Genomic DNA, 21,363 nt, shown 5'->3' with positions numbered 1-21,363 from the left:
GGTTGTAATACTAGAATTAACTATGGTACTCACTTTATGATAAGATAATAATAACCATATATTGTAGAGTCTCACCCATAACAAAACTATTGGTAGGGTTTGAAGAGAGTGTGATGTTGGCAAACCATGTATCTATCCTAGAGAATAGATAGACTACTTCTAGAAAGACTCTCGACTTTAATAAAGATATATATAAATTATATGTCTCCGGTTACTATTGCTATAACAAAATAGTTTATAGTAATAAAAAGTATACATTGCAAATACACTTACAATTATACATGAACAGTTAAAGGTAAAGAGGCATGTTCTTGGCCATCAATCTTATCTCTTAACACAACCCACAACCATGGTTGTCTTTCAATTATAGTGCATTATAGTGCACCACCAAAAATTCTACATTTGTATAAACATAAAAAAGGACACGAGCATTTGTTTCATATAAAGTTGATATATGTACAAAGTGGCAATCATAATGTATCCAAGTAGATAAACTGTCTTCAATAATATATAATCATAAATAAAGTCAGATTATTAGCTAGTTTGAGTAGTCTAAAAATAAAACATGCTATATTGCTCTGAATGACGTATATCATCGCTTTAATAAACGAAGATTTTGATAGTATTTTCTAAACCATTGATTAATGATCTTCACTTCCTCTTTTCGCTGATTAACCAACCACTCAGGATCAGTCTCCCTCGAGTTTAATATGTCCAAGCAATGTGAACCTGCAAGTTCCAAATCAACCGAATCGAAGCGTTAGCTTAAAGCAAAAGTCGTCATTAATCATCATAATATGAATCTTATCAACACATACCATTTGTTATTTTAATGGCAAGTATGGACTCTGAAATATCTTCTAACACTCTGCAATAACGTAAAAGAGAAGAGATATCATCACAATTCACAATCATATATTTGATCAAAGGCATGTGCCCTTTTTCGGCATGCTAGAGGTTTATGACTTTAAAGCATGTCACATTAATATACCCATAACATATATATTATATTAAAAAAAAACATAAGTTTAATATGCATACCCTCCACTGCTATATGGATCTCTTAAACCATTAGAGAATATGATGTTACTTCCAAACTTGCTAAGTATCAACCTTATGTCCTACAATGTTGTACACAAAATGGACATTAAGTCATATAAACCGCGGCCGTTCAAAAAAAAAGTCATATAAACTGCGTAATAGATCAAACCCAAGCCAAACATATATATTTAAAAAGAAAAAAGAAAACAGTTACCTGACCGCCATAATATGTTGTAGTCCAATGTGGTCGAGGCATAACGCCAAACATTTTGTGACAATCGTTGTTGTGTTCTTTCGCGTCATAAGGCGAGCTCGGGAACATGCTTACGTTACTAGTTATACCAATGGGAATCACCATCTCACTACAAGTCTATACATGTTTATAAAACATAAGGAAAAAAGTTTAGTGTGTGAATAAATTTGTAATTTTTATAAAATAAAACCAATCAATTAGTAAATTTTCATAGCTTAATTAATATTTATATACAACTTTATTTAATGTATGAAACTACTTGCCATCGCCATCCAATGGAAGTTTGAGAAATTATCGATGTCATGTTATAGCATGGTTGAACCTGTCGATAAGCAAAAACGCCCGCGAATATACGATCAAGGATATCGGTGGCATTGCTTGCTCCATCGATGCCTTGACAAACTTGGGTCGTTGGATACTTTGGTGGAGCATTATATTGAGCTGCAACCGCATACATGGTTTCTAAGTACTCCTCGAGCTCAATTGAACTTTTTAATGGCCTTAACAAATAATTAATAAAACAAATTAATTAAAATAAACAAGATAAACTAAACTGATCATGATAATTAAATGAAAAATATTAACATTACTTACGAACAAGTTTTGAACTTTTGGGAGAGAATAGCAAGACCATTTGGCGTCGAAGCAACTCTATTGATCTCACTCCACGATTGCTTTATAGTCTTGTAACAATTTTCGCTCGCTTCCTAAACATATAAACAGTTAAATCAATGTAACACGGTTTATTTAAAAAAATATACTAACTCGTTTTTTCACCTTGAAATCTTTGGTAACGATTGAATAATAACCATCTTGGGGCGTTAGATCGTCGAAGTATAGAATGGGGGCCGATGAAGCAAGAGCCCCAAGTGCGATATGTGGATACTTGAGACGAAACCACGATGCGAGCACTAAAACAAATGATTTTATAGCAATAATTTACAACATATGTAACATTTGATATATAAGTTTTTAAGGTTAAGTGACTTACTTCCACCATATGACCCTCCAATAACAATAATAGGAGAATTATGTGCATGTAGTTTATTTTTGATATGAAGCAATAACTCGGCATAATCTGCTAAGGCTTGGGCCGAGTTAAAATATCCACGAATCGTCTCGTTTTTCACCGATTCTCTCATGGCATCTATGGATCCCGGTCCACCCTTTAACCCGACCGGATTTGATTCTCCATAGAATCGATGCTAGTAACATAAATTGTTTTTTAAACAAAAAGGTAACACTAGGTTAATATAATAAGAAACATTAAATTACATTGCACATAAGTGTAAATATATTAACAAGTCCTAGCACATAACCATGTAACCCTAATGTATATTCCTTGGCTCCTAGCTACCAGTTAAAACATAAATAAACTCTAATGCATACCTCCAAGAAGACCACAAGAGCCTTAAAACGCGGAGCGGTTTCATTGTGGAACCCAAGGATTTCAACGTCTCGGTCTATGGGTCCTTCGGCACCAAGATACGCGAAGATTGGTGCACTCGTGTTCGCGCCACCCCACCATTTAGAGTTCATAATATACATATGTTGAAACTTGGCATAACTTCCCGGGTTGTAGTTGAAGTGGTCAAGTGTTTGATTATAGAAAAAAGTTTCAAAGTCATTAGAAACCGCAGCCGAAACGCGGGTCGGGTCTTTTAGCAACGGGTTGACCGGACTGAGCGGTGGAGCCTTGTTGCGTGCACCTATGGTTGTGATCGGGGTGAAGGTGACCACAAAGAGAAGAAGCCATTGAAATACGAATCTCATGGTTTGAGTCATGAGAGTATGACTTCTAATGAAACATATAAAGTTTCTAGGAAGCTAATGTACTATTTATAATGGCTTGTTTTCAAGTTGATTGATAAGTTACAAATTTGAAAAATAAATAAATTTTATATTTATGTATACGTGATGTACTCGAACTAGGCTTTGAATATATATGACAATACTTAATAATTAATATTTTTTTTCTTTTCTTAATAGTATTTGAAACCACCCTTGATACCCAGATGAGCGTTTCTAAGACGGGCTGTCAACTGTTCATCATAAATTTGACGCGCTCCATGAGTAACTCATCCAATAACACTATCAATGAGAAACCCACCATTGTGAGAACACTCGTGAGTTAGATTTCAAACTTAAAACGTTAAGATCTCAAACCTTAAATAATGTTTAATTTTAAATTATTTTTATTGTGTAAAGGTGGGATGGAAAGTGTAAATAAATTCTTTTATGGTTCAACGTCAAATAAATCTGTGCGTATTAATTGGCGACTATAACAACCAAATTAACAAATTCTATCTTCTACACATCTTTAGCAATAAGTTTGTTTTTACTCATTTATTTTCATATTAAAAATCATGATAATTACTGCTTTTATATTTTTTGTAATGTTTTGGATTCAAGCATCCTAAGAAAAAACTGTTTTCATTTTACTATTTATGTAACAATTTTACAACACCTTGCTAGTATGGGGATTAAAAATAAGTAAATAAATAAATGTAAAATATATGAATCCACTTATAAATAATTTGTATTCGGATAGTTGAATTGGTTTATAAATTATAAATTGAGTTTTTGAAAACAAATTTGAATATTCCGTTTGGATACTAATTTGCTTGGGGGCCGAATTCGAGTTTGTAATTCGAATGCGAATTGGTTTGAAATTCACTGTTCCGAATCCAATAAATCAATAGGAGAGTGTCATATTAAAAATAGATAGTGTATAGAGATTTGTTATGGGTGGATGAAATATGGATATTCTTACTTCTTAGAGAACTATGGAGCAACTTGTTTATAATTATTTTATTTTCATTTATAATGTCAAGCTTAATTTATATATTTAAAATCATAAATATACCAAACAAAATAAACATAAACTTCATTAATTCAAATATAAATAATAAAAAGCAATGCTTTTTAAATTAAAAATACATAAATATTTAATTAACTACTACCATTCACCCGAAGTGGTTTTCTTTAAAAAGTAATGTACATATGACTATTGTTAAACGCTCAACACCTTCAATAACCATCGGGTTCGTATTCCCGAAGATCCAAACCAAACCCTCTATTTGAAAGGTAAGTGGTGGTGTTACCGACCAACTCGAGCCTTACCCGGATACCCTAAGTAATATTTCTGAAGAAATAAAATGATAATTAACTTAAAGTAAAGTGGTGATCTTTTAGTAAATTATAATGGAGTGATTCGTGCAAAGCGTACGTAACATCACGTAAATATCGGGCCAAAAATGTCAAGTTTTCAAAGTCAAGGGACCAATTCTGCAAATTTCTAAACTTCAGGGCTATAAATGAAAAATCTGTTTTTTTTACCCATCGCGCTACGCGACAGGTCAAGAAAGACACCCATCGCGTACCGCGATGGGGTGTCTGACAGATATTGACACGTGTGCCACGTGGCACACGGTGGCAGCGTCTGCCGCCACGTGTCACCACGTGGCAACGCGTGCGACACGTGTCGACACGTGTCAACACGTGGCACAACGCCTGCCACGTGGCGACACGTGGCAGGTCTAGTGGTGACTGGCCAAGCCTAGTCGCGGTACGCGATAGGCTCAAGCCAAGTCCCATCGCGTACCGCGATGGGATCAAATTTTGGCTATAAATAGGGCAGCTACGGGTTCATTCCAAAATCACTCTAAAACACACACATTACTCTCTCACTACTCTCTCTCTCTAGACCTTGTAAAGCGTGCCAACGATCCGTCTCGATAAACATGCCCCGAAACCTCGTTTTCCGTGCCCGTTACCTCGATTGTCGTGCCACTCTCTGACATCCCGAACAAGAAAGAAGTGCTGCCCGACGAACTGGTGATTACCTCGAAGTACGTGCCATTGGTGTCTCAAAAAGTGTGCCAAGTAAGAAGAAGGAGTTGAAAAGAAAAGAGTATCGATTAAGCGGCGTCGAAGTGCTGCCCAAGTGACTAGGGTGTTGCCAAGCCAAGCAAGGTAGGCATAATGCCCGACCAAAATAATATTAAAATATTATAAAGGCTTAATGCCTAAGTCGGAATTATACTCGATGAATATAAAAAGAAAATAAATAACAAAGAAAAGAATATATATATATATATATATATATATATATATATGAGTATATAATTATTCTTTGTTATAGAATATATTATTTAAGTGTTATGAATATGCTTAAATAGTAAAAGAAATACGTTTCTTAAAGAAGAAGAAACGTCGGGTTTTTAAGTATAAACTAAAGGTTTATAAATATTACTTTTTAACTAAAGGTTTTAAAGTAAAGGAAATAATGAACTAAAGGTTCATCGAGATGATAAGACTAAAGGTTTTAAGCCGGATCGTGTATCCGACTAATGAATGTTATACTCGTACTATAGATGCGAGATAGCGAAGAGAAGAACTTACGGACGGTGTTGGAAACCGATCCCTATCAAAAGGTGAATATGGCCCACTTTTACAAACTTGTTTTCAAACAAAACAAACAAACGTGTTATGTGTAAAACTTTACATGATGCTACGTGTCTCTAAAAACATTATAAATAAGAGTATAAGCCAGCCCTCAGGCTATGGTATACGTTTGTCTGGATCCTTACATATGTGGAATGCGGTGGGCACATCGCACCACGCTTGGTCACGACCTCCAGCCACGATGGGCCGGACCTAAGTTACGTCCGAGTGGGGAATGGTCATGTGTATATTTATGGTACCTAAGTTATGTCATAAACGCTGCGGTGTTTCGCTGAGGTGACCTAGTGCAGAGACTCGAGTTTATGATGATTGTTTAAACTTGATTATTCCTAAGCCAAAATGGGTCGAGGCTTATGTGGTCTCGAGGGGTAATTAAATAAAGAAAATATTTTAGCGTCAGCATATTCACCATCTTTCGTTGCTGACGTATTTTAATAACATTTTGCAGGTAATCAGGAATAGAGCTTGAGGACGAAGAAAGCTCAAGTATCCGATGGCTCGGATAATTTTGTGTAAATATTAAAATATGTTGGTTTTGTAAATTTATAAACAAGTAAATACTAAACGAGACTTTTGTCTCGTCTTTTGTAATGTAAATATTTATAATATCGATCCTTATGTTTTTATAAAGACTTCCGCTATAACCCGCAACTCTAATTTATTTACAAATATGGTACCAACTATGGTTCACACTCCTAGGCCTAGAATGAGGGTGTGACAGCGTAATATAGTGACCCCTAATCACAAATGGACCATTCTAAAAATATCTCCATCCACTTGAAATGTTGTGAAAAATTGTATAGCATTTTAACCTTTAAATGTATATATGTTAAATACACATGTAAATTATAATTTAAGTACCGTTATACATTAGAATATAATAAACTAAATCAGTTTTAGAATTTAATATTATAAAAAAAAATCTCAAAGCAGAGTAAGCTTAAATGGTTTCTTAACAATTGGTCTAAACTATAATTAAAAATAATTTAAGGTTCACGATAGGTAATTATCATCATTTACCCACAAATTATTGATGACAGATTACCAACATTAGTTAAGAATTAGACTTAAGATTTCGCTCAAGATTATTCATTTGTTGTTAGGTGAGTTCAAATTTGTGTCGAATATTTCATATATCGGTGAATCGTCTCAAACAAGATGAAATATCAAATCATTTTTCTTCTCGGACTTTCATGTGTTGTTTGGAACTATCTTTATTAGATGGGATGATTCATCGGTGAACATATCAGAAATTTTTATTGTGCATATTTCCGATAATGTTATGTGTTAATATATTTTTTTGGAACTAGATGTCAATTATAACTCTGGAAGGGCCATTTTTGCAACATTGAGAATAACAAATAACTATAAACCAAATAGTTAGTTGGGTTGTGTTAATAGTTATATCTGACCTTCAAATATCTCGTTTTATAGGACTGTCATTTTTAACTGAAACTTGAAGTTGGCTCAAGAAAACTCGAACCCGACCCCAAAATAACCCGAACTTGATAAAAGGCCAACCCGAACCTGAACCGAAGTAATCCAGGTTGGTTATTAAGTTTGATTTTTAGGTTTCGGGTCAACCCGAATAAACTATTTGTTAAAACATGATATTATTATTATTATGTATAGGCGTCATAGCATTATTAAGTGCACCGTATACGGAACACTATACACATTCCACATGTTCTCATCCTACCTATTATGGTTTATCGACTATTTGTTTTTTTACATATCTTTTCTATTTATAGCTAATAACAACCATAATCGAAGAATGTTGCTTTATCGGGTTATGTTACTTTATTATATGGTTATTTACGTAACGAGTAAAGAAGAATATAATGCTTTAGTTTATGCGTTGTAGCTTTAAAAAAAAATTATTATTATTTTTGTTTTCTTAGATACCCGAAACCCCCGATTAACCCAACCCGACAAAGCCCGAACCCGAATAACCCGTACTTGAAAAAACTGTGGGAGGGCTTTGGGTCAAATTTAAAACCTTGAAACCTGAATAACCCGACTTGCAAAAGCAAAACCCTAAGAACACCCTATCGCTAACCCTTCTGTGAAACTGTCATGGTAATAATACTATGATTCGTTAGCAATCCATCGTTATTAACCCCGTTAGTGATCCCTCATAAACTATCATTGGTAATACGTTAGAAAATGCATTGACCCGCACCCGCTTTTTTGAGGGAGTATTAATGGTTATTCGGGTCACACTTTGGATTTATACTAGATGGGCAACTGGGTCACACTTTGAAATGGGGATTGGGGGGTTTGAAATGAATGATTACATCAGATTTAGTCCATTTATAGTAGATAGACTAATTTCTTTTTTCCGAGTATCGTCTTTTTTTATATTTATCATTGTATTTTTTTGTTTATTTTCTTCATTATGTTTTTATGTCGTTTTTTTGAACGGGAATGACGAGATGGGGGGGGGGGGGGGCATTTAGTTTTAAATTTTTTACGTTTTTTATTTATATTTTGAGTTATGATTTTTTTTTAAAAAATTTTAGGGGTTTTCTTTTTGCCACAAATCTTTCTTACACTTCTCATTTTTGTCTCCCTTTGTATTTTAACTTTTCCCATGACTAATGTATCGGCTATGATTACAAGAATTTAATTACTATTAGGGTGGACTGAGTGGAAGGGGGGGGGTGTCGCTCAACTGTCTTATGATTGTTCAATGGTAACCTGAAAAAAAGAGTTATTTTTACCATATATATATTATCTTTTCAGCTAATTTTTACACAAACAATCATTCTTTCATCTCAAACTATCTTTATAAATCACAAAAAAATGCCTTGAGAGCACGAATGTCGTCGTGGAGCATTGACGATGAGGTCGCGTTGGCGAATACTTGGATGTACGTGACGCATAATGGCATTTTGTGAGGCCAATTTGACTTACAATTCAATTGGCTTATGTTCAATTTGGAGTTGCCGGCCATCGTTTCACCCATCAAATCAACTCAAAGTGGAGAAATGTCATTAAAAGTGTTAAGCATTTCCACTAATTCTACGCATACGCACTTGTCGTGATGCTCGAAGCACAACCGCATTCACAAGCAAATCGTGTCACTGAAACCATGTCTCGAACACGGGTTTTTTTTATCACATCGAAGTGTGGGATAGTTTAAGAAAGCATCCCCGGTGTTTGGTTTTGGCAACTTCTCTGGCTCCAGCTCAAGACGACTCCGACTTCCGTGAATCCGAAGTGGATGATTAATTCTCTCTTTTTTTTAATGAATGTTATTTTAAGGTTTTATTTAATTTTATTTATGCTTTTATTTTGAAAGCAGTTTAGTTAATTAAAAATTGAAGGGAAAAATATTAAAATTGTTGGAAAATGGATTATGATGCGTAAAGTTGTAAACCCTCTGTTCGGATGCCATTGTTGCCGCAACTAACAATTTGCCGTTCTCCCTGATTTCTTCATAAGTTGAGGCAATTAAAACATGCCTTTTGATCGTCTTTCATCAGTGATCATTAACCCTAACCTTAATTGTATAAACGATTAACGAATTGATCGATTGTTGTTTTAGGGTTCATAATCAAAACTGGTTAGTTTACTGTCTGTATATATAAATCCATTTACAAACATAAACCAACTGACACACCAGCTCAGTTGCCTGGTGTGTGTGTGTGTTCAGGTTTCAGGCCGGCTGCCACCCGGGTTCGAGTCCCACCTAGGCCAAGTTTTTTTGATATGTTTTTATTTAAGGGTTTTAAAAGCTTGTTTTTATATATAATATGTTATAATTAATATTAATTATTAAATAAACAATATTTTAGTTACATCGACATCATAAGTTAACTTTTCGTGTCAAATAATCTCGTTACAAGTTTTCGTGTGTGTGTATATATATCTTATTATTAATAATAAATCATTATTATTTATTATTTTATTTAGAACCGATGCAAATATTGATGTTTCTCGTTATAAAAACGTCTTTATGAATTCATTCATGTTTATAGATATATATTATATATGTATATATATAAGTATATATATGTATATGTATATATGTATGTACTATTTATTTTAAACAAAATCCTAATAAACGTATTTAACATGATGAAACGTGTTACTTATATTTTTACCATCGGATTTCGTTAAAGACTTTAAGATATAAATTTTATGATAATTATATATATTTAAAAGTTTATTATATCAGTAGGTCACAACTCATACTTATTTAAACCAATTATTCGTAAACCCGATTTTATAACAAACAATGATTTTTATAATTAAACGATAACAATAATCCGTAAAGATCAATCGTTCAATCCATAATAAGCCAATCATAAATATAACTCAAATCATATCTAAATTCTAAATTCGTTAAACGTATTGTATCATTTATAATTCACTCATCATATCATTTAATTAGGATTCTTGTCGGTAATTCTCGAGGAGTGTGATTATCGTTCTTGTCGTAATCATTCCCGTTTGGCTTATTCGATCAGGTGAGTTTTATCATTCCCCTATTTTACTCAGTTTTCTAAAACGTTTTGGGGACATATGCGTATATCATACTATATATATATACATATCTATACGTATATATCAACAAATAGTAAACGTGTAATTGTGTGTGATTAATCAAATCTACTTGTTATGTGCTTATTTGTCTTTGTATGCAATCGTTTGGCATATCCCCTTTGAGAGGGTTCTCATTCTATTGACCACTGCCCGATTCGCTTGGCAACAGTCTTACTCTATTTATTTGCTCATGTTTGATTACCAACGCCCGATTCGCCTGGCAATGGTTTAATCGACAACTTATTTGCTTATGGCTTGATTTCATTACCGCATTTATTACGTTTTGCTTATTTATTATATTAACATTATTTTTGGTGTCAAAAATTGGTGGTAAACTCACTCAATATGTTCGTTGACAAAATTCCATTTTCTACGCATATGCAGGTTGCATGAGTTGAAGGATGGACACTTACAAAGACCTTAGGGTTATATTGAAGACAAACTTGAATTTAAATGGTTGTACTTATTTATTTGAATGGTTGTGTTGTATTTGATTATTGTGTGTAGTATTTGAATAAAAAAAATTAATTAGATATTGTCATTTATAATTATGATAGTATCTTCGAGCTGTGAGCAATCGGATCACGCCCCGACATTTCTGCTTTAGGTTGGGGTGTGACAATTGCGGTGGAAATGAAGAATGAAGTGATGAAAAGAGGTGGAAATGGAGTGTTATGAAAAGCAGACCAAAGTGGAAAATTTGGTCCAATGGAAAGAAAGTACAACATCTTATGGAGAATGTACAACCAACAATGCAGATAACATCTGCTAAGCACAACTCATAACTAATGATGCACAAATTCGCCCAATATTGTTATTATATAAATTTATGTTTTATTAACTAAGCCATTACAAGAATGACAGTTTCCCGGCTTATCATCAAGCATGGTACTTGGGGTCTCTTTTAAGATTTGTATTCTATTAACCAAGGCCTCACAAGAGTGGTAGTTCCCCAGCTTATCGTCAAGCTTGGCACTTGATGTATCTTTTAAGAGTGATTTTTACATTCCCTATCAAGTGATAATTACAACATGACCTTTACTTTTTTAAAAAACCAATCACATGTTTATTCAATATTATTAAACTTAGTTAAGATTCATTATAAACCAAGATGATACTATGAAAGTTTAGCCAATATTCAGCATAATGTTATACATCAAATTAATAGATACAAATATGATCAAATTAACACAATCTAACCAATTTGGATGACTAATAACTTCTTCCAAAAGCTTAATATCCTTTATCTATAAAATGTGGATGGATGAGATAATTCCCTTATCAATGGTGGTGAAAGGGGGCGGGGTGAAGTGTATTAAGTTTTCTTGATGGTGTGTTGAATGTGGTGGATGAGCATTCAATTTATAGGCTCAGCAGTGCTCTTAACACGGCCACTGTTGACATGGGCACAACCGTGTGGACTTTTGTCTGATAGTGTTAAATGCTTGTTGTCAGAAAGTACAGATAAAGAGAGAACACGGCTCGTGTTGAGTCAGGAAGCTTCTATTTTGTCTTTTCTCTTGTACTGTCAACATGGGGCGTGTTGATGTCAATACGACCCGTGTTTTCATCAGTTTTGTCTTTTCCTCTTGTACATTCAACATGAGGTGTGTTGGTGTCAACATGGGCTATGTTGTGACTTCATCGTATGCTTGTAACATGGTTATGCATTGCGTCAACATGAGGTGTGTTGAGACGATTTTCATAGTTTTCTCTATTTTCTTCATATATCAGCTCGTTTTATTTTGTTCAGGCTATATTTACCTAGAAATATAAATTATAAACATCAGTGGTTATTTATTCTAATGTTATTGCTGATCTTATGCATATTTAGATATATTTTAGTGCTGAAAAGATGCATAATTTTATATACATCAGATATTCGGATTCGGATAATGATTTTGAATATTTTTGGATAGTTCGGATATCCGAAATATCCGAATTATCTTTTTTTTTAAATTAATAAATATTAAATATCAATGAATTTATTAAACCTTTGCTTTGTCAGTTTGTGTGTTTAAAGAAAAGTAAAATATTTCTAATACCAAGACCCAAATTTTCATTTCGACTCCACCACCAACCACCACATTCACCGTCCAAACCCCACCATCAACAATTAAACTAGCTGAGTAGTTGCTGCAATCTCACCGCAATCGCAATCCCATTTCTCCGCCATTAAATAACCAAGATCTAACTTCGAAACTACCATTAAATAGCCCAGATTGAAATTTGAACCACATTCTCATCCATGTCTTGGTTTTCAAGTAGCGGTGGTTATAAATTTGTGTTGTTAAAAGGAACAATGTTAGTACGTTGGTAGGCCACAACTTCCTCCTCCATCTCCACTACACTGAAAACCCCTTTTCTTTCTTGTTTCTCTGATGGACTGGTGACTGGGTTCAATTTTGTTTAGGGTTTTGAAGTTCGGGCATCTGTTACACTATCCGAACGTCCGAACTTCAGACATCCGATGTTTCAGATTCGAATTCGGATAGTGAAATCCACTATCCGAAAGACTGAAGTGTGATTGGCCCAACCCTCACTTGACACAAAGTAAGCACATTGATATAATGATATCCATCACATTGTCTAACAATCCGCTATTTCCTGGACTTGTTTTTAAATCACTTATATAATAAATTATTGGGATTACTCCATAAAATAGTAAATAAGTTTCAAATTTGTATTAATTAGGCCACTGGTGTAAAGTTTTGTTTTATTTAGATCACTTAACATTTATTTAATGTTTCATTACTAGATATTTGACTTGGATAGCAGATTATCTAGGTTCTTTTTATTTTCAAATATTTTGACATTGCATACTAAACATATGTAAACTTAAAAGGAGTGCATATTAAACATATGCTAACTTAAGAGAAGTGCAAAATAAACATCTGTTAACTTAAGAGGAGTGTAAAGTAAACACCTCCTAACTTAAGAGGAGAACATAGTAAACACATGTTAACTTAAGCGGAGTGTGAAGTAAACACCTGGTAACTTAAAAAGAGTGCGCGCGTTTACCTCTTACTTAAGAGGAGTGCATTACAAACCCAGATAACCTGCTATCTAGATCAAATATATAGGATTGAAACACTAAATAAATGTTAAGTGGCCTAAATAAAACAAAATTTTACACCAGTAGCCTGATTGGAACACAAAGCTAAAACTTTATTAATATTCTATGAAGTAATCAATAAATTATTTTATAAAAAAAAACAATTCATTTATATTTGCGTTATCTTCACCATTTGCCCTTTAAAATTTAACTAGAATATTTAATTTGTGTTGGGACACCGAAGACAGTAAAGAGTAAAGCTGGCCGCTAAAGCAGCTTGCTTTCATGAAAAACACCCCACCGGCGAGCAGCCTCTATCACTCTAGTTCTAGCTTTCTCTCTCTAGAAACAAAATGGCGCCAATCACACTTGTCTTAATCTTACTATTACTAGCATTCACCAACTCCATACTAGCCCACTACTCCTCTTCCTCATCTACCCCACCGTCATCGTCCGAGTGGAGATCCGCCAGAGCCACATACTACGCGGCTGCCGACCCACGCGACAACGTCGGCGGCGCGTGCGGGTACGGCGATCTGGAAAAAGCAGGGTACGGGAAGGCGACGGCGGGGCTGAGTACGGTGTTGTTTGAGAAAGGACAGATCTGCGGCGCGTGTTTCGAGGTGAAGTGCGTGGATGATCTTCGGTGGTGTATTCCGGGCACGTCGATTATTGTGACGGCGACTAACTTCTGTGCGCCGAATTATGGGTTTCCGGCGGACGGAGGAGGCAAGTGTAACCCTCCGAATGCGCATTTCGTGTTGCCGATTGAGATTTTTGAGAAGATTGCCATTTGGAAGGCGTCGAATATGCCCATTAAGTACCGCAGGTGACTTTTATAGCTTTAATTGTTTATCTTGTCATGCATGCCTCTAATTTTGTAATGAATTGCAAATTGTTCACTTTAATTTTAATTTCATGGGACTCATAATTTAGGGATGAATTTTAAATTGTGTTGTTTAATTAAGGGGCGGTTTAGCAATATCGTGTCGAATCATTAAGAGCATCGACTGATCAAGATGTAGCATCTAAATCGTTCGGCATGCTACTAGAGGTGTTTTTTATAGTGAACCAAATACACTCGACCGCCTGCTGATTCAGATGTAGCTTCTCAATAGAATTATTAAGATGGTATCAAACAACCCCTAAGATTTCAAAGTTGTTTGGTTTAATCAGCACTGGATTTCAAAATTGTTTTGTTTAGTTGGCTGTTTGGTAGCCTATTTTAATGATTCTATTAAGAGGCTACCTCTGAATCGGTCAAAGGTAGGGTGTGTTTGGTTACACCTCATAATGGCTTATGGAGCCTCAAGTTAAAAGGACATGCTTGGATGATTTAGAGGCTACCTCTTATTGATTCAGCAATAGATTGCCAGACAGCCGTGCTTGAGTTCATTTTTTTTTGATAAATTAGGGCTGGATTTCAAGATTGTTTTGTTTAATTAGCTGGATTTTTTTTTGGGATAAATTTGGGCTGGATTTCAAATATTGTTTTGTTTAAGTAGGGCTGGATTTCAAGCTCCTCTTGTTTAATTTGTGATGACTATGACGGATCAAGATGAATGTTGATTCCAAATCCTGATATTGCATATTTGTTGACAGGATTAACTGCAGAAAGGAAGGCGGAATGCGGTTCACCATTGATGGGGCTGGAATATTCGTATCGGTGTTGATCAACAATGTTGCAGGTGCAGGGGATATAGTGGCGGTGAAGATCAAGGGCTCAAGAACCGGGTGGCTTCCGATGAACCGGAATTGGGGGCAGAATTGGCATATAAATGCTGATCTAAAGAATCAACCGCTTTCTTTTGAGGTGACTAGTAGTGATGGAGTAACTATTACGTCTTATAATGTTGCTCCAAAAGATTGGAGTTTTGGACAGAGTTTTGAGGGCAAGCAGTATCAGTCTTGAACTGTTTTGTATACTTGATTTCAAACTATAGAGCCTAGTCTTTTTGTGGTAGCATTGGAATTTTTGCCTGCTATAACTGTATAAAATAAAATTTATATTTAAGAAAATTTCCCTTTGCTTTATATAGTCTTTAGTTGAAGCAAAATTTATCATTTATGGTGATGATGTTGAACCAAAATTAAGGATGGCAAAATCTTGATGAACTAATAACGGGCCCACGTCGTTAGTTATGTTCACACGATAGATACAATTTCAAACAGTATGATAATGGGTGAAATTAGAGCTATAATCATGTTTGCGTGAAAGTAAGGATGAGTAAACACTTGGAAAGTTTCCACACAGGCAACTAACAAACAAATACGTTACCTCCTCGTGCCCAAAACGAATAGTATTAGTTAATAAACAAATGTTTCGGTACAAGTATTAGGAAGTTGTAATACCTATGAAATGCAACAAACCAAAATAATGAGAACATGAGTCGTGTGAAAGAGAGAACATTTACCTTGCTGCACATGTGCTTAAAATCATTAACTTTCAAATCTATAAACTTTCAATGATTCAAGTGAAAGAGACCAAATACTCTTCTCTATTGAACAACAAACAAACAAGATCCTTTTGGCATGTAAACCATCTAATCAAACATCACAGGCTTTATAGTTGCAAATCCTAAGCTGTTTTCTACTGAATACAAAATCTACAGTATCATTTGTTACCGAAACAAAAAGAAAACAAAAATGGGAATCCTATGAATTTACCAATGATATTGAAACGTGTTGAAATGAATGGAACTCAATCGCGCTTGATGTAATGTCGATTCTACATCATAGCCTTTGACGTGACTCAATAAGCAAAGCATTCAGCATAACATGAACCGAAGCTTCATAAACCACATCGCTATAATGCATCCCGTCTAACGAACAATCAGCCCCACATCTACCACTTAACGTCTCAACATCGAGTAACAACAAAGACCCACCATCACGCCGCAAGATCTTACTTTCATAAAGCTCTTGATCATAGGCATCACACATCTCACGCGTCATCTTGACCCGTTTCTCCTCAGTATTCAACAACTCGTTAATCAACGTTGGCATCCCAAGCCAAAACATATGCAGCACCCGACTAGAATCAAACCCCGCATCAAACTTCCTAGTCACCGGAAGCGACAGAAACAAAGAATCCCTAAGCAACCGCAACGAAGCACCATAATCCGAATAATTTGTGAAATGCAGCATATGCCACAACCCGGAACCCATCACTAACACATCCGGGTAAGTCCCATTTCGTTTAAACCCGGTAACAACCTCGGTCAAATTCGTGGCATAAGGCGCCCAAATAAAATCCACCCTCAACCCGATTCCACCAACAGTTATACCATAATCGCTATGGCGCTTAAACAAATCGCCATGAATCGCTTCCATCTCGTCCTCCCCCAAAACCAACTCCAACAAAGCCACCACAAACAAGCGCGCCTGCGAATCGCCCGCCACCACAACCCACGACCCGTTTAACAGATCCGACACATCGACCCGACCCAGTTTCTGAAAATCACAATCCAAAGATCTAGACTTGTTTCCCCAATTCCAATTAAACCCATCTGAATTGGGTTGAAAAACGACGTCGTTTAGTAACGAAATGCACGAATTCGAAAGATCTTGCTGAAACAAAACACTAGGCGATTGCGGGAAGAATGAGGGGAAGTAAGGGATTAAGTGAATACATACAGCGAGTGAGATGAACAAAGCACCGCTAAAGAATAAAACTTTGTTACGGCTGAGATGCCAGCCGGCCATACCCATTGGCACGAATAATACAACGCAGGCGGCCATGAGTCCCAATTGGACGGCCCCGAAGAACATGTTTTGTATGTTGATTCTTGAATTGATCTATTATGAACAAGTGGTGATTGATTAAGGTTAAGGTTGGTGGGTGGGTATGTTGGATTGTGAATAAAGGGAAGGATTTGATTGATACGGTGCAACAGACGGTGAAGGTGCAGTACAGATAGGCAGAAAGAAACAACGACCACCGACTATTTCATCGTCATTGTTTTATTGCTTTTCTATACTATTTTTGAATGATGATCTAAAAAGGCAAAAACATGTATGAATGTTTTAATCTCAATCCGAAACCCAATTCGAGAAACTGTAAATCCGAACCCGACAGTACTCTTATTCCGGAAACCTGAATTCGGGTATTTTAAGTCAAGCAGTGATTACTTTTTTTAGGTATTTCAGTAAAACCCGAATAACCAAGAATGCCCGAATTAATAATGTTAGACGCTCGATAGTCAGTCTTTCTAAAAAGAAAAAGAAAAAAAAAGAGATGCTCGATAGTTGATTCCGGTATTAGATACTTGATTCAAGTTAACCCTATCGATTACTATTTTGCTATCGCCTTAATTCCACTAATTACTCGTCTCATAGTCAAAGTAATTCGATATGGTTAATTATCTTATCATTCGATCGGTTCGTCAGGCATTCCATCATTCAATAGGTTCTTTAGGATCACTTGAATCTGGATTTTACAAATTGGTTCTGCTAATTAGAAATCAATTCCACTGTAGCTGTGTGTTCCTTATTGTTCGATGACAAGCTTGCTTTAATTTGGATTTTTGTTATCATTTAACTATCTAATTTTAGTTGTTTAAGGATTGAAGGTTTGAATTATGTTGGTTTATTTGCTTATTTACTTTAAGTAAAGATGATAATTGATGGAAGTTTTGGGTATAAGTGTGTGAATGAATTTCAAATATAGAAGTGGTAAAAGCTCATTCCACATCGATGTGGAAACAAAATGAGGAGTTGTTTATAAGGTATAGCCTTTACTAGTACTCCATTGAATTTTTATGATATGTTTTACCACAAGTCCTACCCGGGTTCCTGGATTGGAAATTTCTCCAAACTCATGCGTGTCCGCACTTCCCTGGACATGAATGCTTATGGGTTTTATGTTTATAAAAAATTTCTTCGAACTCGTGCATGCCTGCACGTTCCGCGAATGCTTACGGGTTTTATGTTTTTAAAACAACCATTTCAGATGCCACAGTTCTAGGCACACCAAAATACACCACTCTCTACCGCAATGCCATTACTTCGTTTTCGTTTAAGGCAGGTGACCCTGGGAACAGACCATGAATCTGTTTAAGGGAATTGTCTCAAACACAAGCCCGCTTCTTGTTTACTTGTTTCAGTTTTTCATACATGATTACTACAATGATTTTTTTTTTTTTTCGGGTTAGATACTCGAAACCCGATTAACCCAAACTAGAAACCTGAAACCCAAAAATACAACCTAGAGAACACCCCTATTTTTCCGGTCCAAGTATAGTTTTAAAGCTGAGGACTCATTAGACGCAACTTCTCTATCTCTTGGATAAATGTATATCTCATTCTTTCACATTCAGCAATACTTTGCTACCAGTGGGATTTTGATAGGTATGTTTGCGTTGTTTGTTGTGTTTTAATGAACACCTAAATGGATGGAACAAAATTTGAGATTGGAAGGCCATGATTTTTTTTTTCATCTTTAGATATACATTTCTCGGGCAAGTCATGATACAAGCAAACATAGAATTTGACTTTTGTTTTAGTCTGAACAAGATGGATCAGTTAAATATGCATTTAGCTAGATTAGGCGGTGCCAAATATACATATTCTTTGGTGGATCCCACACCCGTTAATTTTTAAGGGCATTTTATGTCAAAACTAGAATTCGGTTGTTAGTCTTGTATAAAAACTTGAAATTTAAAAAATAGTTTTAAGTTCCATGGTTAATGGCTACATTTTTTTATGGCTATTGCTTGGCATTGTGTGATTAGCGACAATCATAAACCATAGAAGCAATTATTATTACTTGAGACCGTGTCTGGACAGGAGGGGTGTAGGTAAGGAAAAAGGTAGGGTACATACATTACATTTGGTTTCCTGGAATGTATGGAGTTGGTGGATGTGCTTAAAAGGCGTAGGGTTCAGATAGCATGCCTTCTGGAGACTAGATGAAAAGGGCATAAAGGGGCCGAGTGTAATGGTCAAGATACCGTTGGTCAACCAATTAATGTGACTTGTGAGGAACAACAATTATTAGGAAACAATCGAGTTAGAGCCGTAGCTATGAGTGCTACAGAAGGTCTAACGAGAGGAATGGACGTACTGGATACGGGAGCTCCGCTAAGTGTTCCGATCTTGTACTCGGGGTCTAATGGGGCTAAGAATGGTGTAGGGTTCCTAGTGGCTAAGAAACTGCACAATAGTGCGGTGGAGGTGATAAGGCATAATGATAGGATTATAGTGTTAAGACTAGTCCTAGGTGAGGAAGTAGTGACAGTAGTTTGCGCTTACGCACCACATGTTGGATTGGGAGATCGGGAAAAAAGATATTTTTGGGATTGCTTAGACGAGGTGGTAAGGGCCATACCTAGGGATGAGAGGATGTGCATAGGAGGTGATTTTAATGGTCATATCGGTAAGGAGAGCAATGGTTTCCAAGTCGTCCATGGGGGTTTTGGGTTTGGTGATAGGAATGAATCTGGCACAGATCTCCTGGACTTTGCAGTGGCCCATGACCTAGGTATTTTATATTCGTTCTTTAAAAAAAGAGAATCACATTTGATTACCTTTAGCAGCTGGGGACGAAACACACAGATCGATTACATATTGACGAGGCAAGGAGACCGACATTGGTGGAGGGATTGTAAGGTGATACCGGGAGAGACGGTTGTGGCTCAACATCGATTGCTGGTAGCAGATATAGACTTTAGAAATAAGTTGATTGAGCGAGAGAGAAAAGGTACACCTAGGATTCGATGGGGAAAACTAAAGGACGACAAGCTGTTACTATTTAAGGATGAGCTTATATTGATGTCACACCCTGACTAGCACAATGCGGAAGCCAAAAACGGGAATGTAACAGCCACCTCTGGTATCAACACATTGTTTATAAAGAAACATTACAAACTAATTTACAATATATTACATTTTTTTGTTCTATCATTGTTTTACAGTCTAGGTGGTACAAACAAAACCAGTTCGTTAACTATACATTCTTACTACTATCGCCCTTGCTTCTATTCACGTAACATCAACCACACACCTCAGGCAAGTAACAGGTCACCAAATCGATCCAATTTAGGTACACCTGAAAAGCAGTTTAAAACGGGTCAACTACTAGAGTTGGTGAGTTTCACAAGTTTCAAGAAAACAGTAATGAGTATTCACAAGTTAACACTTGTAATCATGAAATAAGTATGTATGTATGTAAATGATGTAATTATGCTAAGCTACAGTGAAGCCTTGACTGTATGTGCTGCGTGCATCCATTTCCCACGCTCAATCAACCACTGTGGCTCCCCTTCCGCCCACAACATGCCCCGGTAGCTATGTCTAACACTACATAGCCTGTTTGTATAAATATGGTCATGTGCAAACGGCGCTATGTGACACGGCAACCAGGCCGATTCCGTTTGGGTTTGTCAAACCAATAGTACTATTCACAAGCCACCGGCTCGAAGTTAATCACTGTGATCGTGGGGACTTTCGTGTGTTAGCACTTAGATAATTCACATCAGTACATGTTTCAGATATGCATATGTAATCAAACATGCTTTTCACCGCCAAAAGTTCGTAAAACAGTTTAAAAGTGGGGTCATGAAACTCACGGTTTAGTAGATATTCAGTACTGTATCAGCTCGTGGTTTGTTCGGTCCGCTATCAGTAGTTCCTATAATCCATATTATAATAATATTAATATTTTAATATTATTATAATCTCAATACTAAACTGGGCTGTATAACTAATCTGGGTGTAGCTGGAACGCCCAGAAAGTGGCAATAGGCTTAGGTTGTGATGTTGTTCAATGTCTAATACTTAAACCCGAACTTGGCTCAGATTCCCATTTTCTCAGCTGGGTCAAGTTGCTCGTTTACGCATTCAGAAAACAGTTATGGGAAAATAAGCTTGAGTAAATGTATTGGTTAATAAAATGATTAAGTTATAAAGAAAGTTCACATACTGGGGTCCCGGATTAGCCACGGGGCCCGTTTCCGTTTATTCAGTTTGATTTGAGAAGAAACGCGCACAATCCACC

At 35.9% G+C, this 21,363-nt stretch overlaps 4 protein-coding genes across 4 annotated transcripts; 2 read left to right on the top strand and 2 right to left on the bottom strand.

Annotated features, from left to right (window-relative positions):
• Positions 1-213: 213 nt before the first annotated feature.
• LOC143554497 (uncharacterized) lies at positions 214-3,090 on the bottom strand. Its single transcript, XM_077044237.1, has 9 exons — positions 2,684-3,090; positions 2,286-2,499; positions 2,072-2,205; positions 1,889-2,001; positions 1,554-1,794; positions 1,256-1,411; positions 1,042-1,121; positions 819-868; positions 214-729 (listed from the first exon to the last, which is right to left on the bottom strand). The coding sequence occupies exons 1-9, from the start codon at positions 3,077-3,079 to the stop codon at positions 593-595; spliced, it is 1,521 nt and encodes a 506-aa protein (XP_076900352.1). The 5' UTR covers positions 3,080-3,090; the 3' UTR covers positions 214-592.
• Positions 3,091-13,703: 10,613 nt separating this feature from the next.
• Positions 13,704-15,362, top strand: LOC143554496 (expansin-A13-like). Its single transcript, XM_077044236.1, has 2 exons — positions 13,704-14,196; positions 14,970-15,362. The coding sequence occupies exons 1-2, from the start codon at positions 13,721-13,723 to the stop codon at positions 15,277-15,279; spliced, it is 786 nt and encodes a 261-aa protein (XP_076900351.1). The 5' UTR covers positions 13,704-13,720; the 3' UTR covers positions 15,280-15,362.
• Positions 15,363-15,684: 322 nt separating this feature from the next.
• Positions 15,685-17,138, bottom strand: LOC143554495 (protein ALTERED XYLOGLUCAN 9-like). Its single transcript, XM_077044235.1, has one exon. It carries the CDS (start codon positions 17,136-17,138, stop codon positions 16,101-16,103), a length of 1,038 nt encoding a protein of 345 aa, XP_076900350.1. The 3' UTR covers positions 15,685-16,100.
• A 2,253-nt stretch (positions 17,139-19,391) lies between these two features.
• On the top strand, positions 19,392-20,156 carry LOC143554507 (uncharacterized). The gene has a single exon (XM_077044242.1). The coding sequence runs from the start codon at positions 19,392-19,394 to the stop codon at positions 20,154-20,156; it is 765 nt and encodes a 254-aa protein (XP_076900357.1).
• The last annotated feature ends 1,207 nt before the right edge of the window (positions 20,157-21,363 follow it).

This window comes from Bidens hawaiensis, unplaced genomic scaffold, assembly GCF_021521415.1.
Source record: "Bidens hawaiensis isolate Kalapana, Puna unplaced genomic scaffold, B.hawaiensis_p1.1 tig00017718_1, whole genome shotgun sequence".
Lineage (NCBI taxonomy): Eukaryota > Viridiplantae > Streptophyta > Magnoliopsida > Asterales > Asteraceae > Bidens > Bidens hawaiensis.
This window is presented reverse-complemented; position numbering and strand designations above follow the sequence as displayed.

What these genes read in the sequence shown, in the direction of transcription:
- LOC143554495 (XM_077044235.1), bottom strand. Translation starts at nt 17,138, where the DNA reads ATGTTCTTCGGGGCCGTCCAATTGGGACTCATGGCCGCCTGCGTTGTA.
- LOC143554497 (XM_077044237.1), bottom strand. Translation starts at nt 3,079, where the DNA reads ATGACTCAAACCATGAGATTCGTATTTCAATGGCTTCTTCTCTTTGTG. An exon ending in TGGAGGGTCATATGGTGGAA is followed by an intron (nt 2,206 to 2,285) that starts GTAAGTCACTTA and finishes CATTTGTTTTAG; the next exon opens with TGCTCGCATCGTGGTTTCGT. An exon ending in TGCCATTAAAATAACAAATG is followed by an intron (nt 730 to 818) that starts GTATGTGTTGAT and finishes TGGAACTTGCAG; the next exon opens with GTTCACATTGCTTGGACATA.
- LOC143554496 (XM_077044236.1), top strand. Translation starts at nt 13,721, where the DNA reads ATGGCGCCAATCACACTTGTCTTAATCTTACTATTACTAGCATTCACC. An exon ending in ATGCCCATTAAGTACCGCAG is followed by an intron (nt 14,197 to 14,969) that starts GTGACTTTTATA and finishes ATTTGTTGACAG; the next exon opens with GATTAACTGCAGAAAGGAAG.
- LOC143554507 (XM_077044242.1), top strand. Translation starts at nt 19,392, where the DNA reads ATGAGTGCTACAGAAGGTCTAACGAGAGGAATGGACGTACTGGATACG.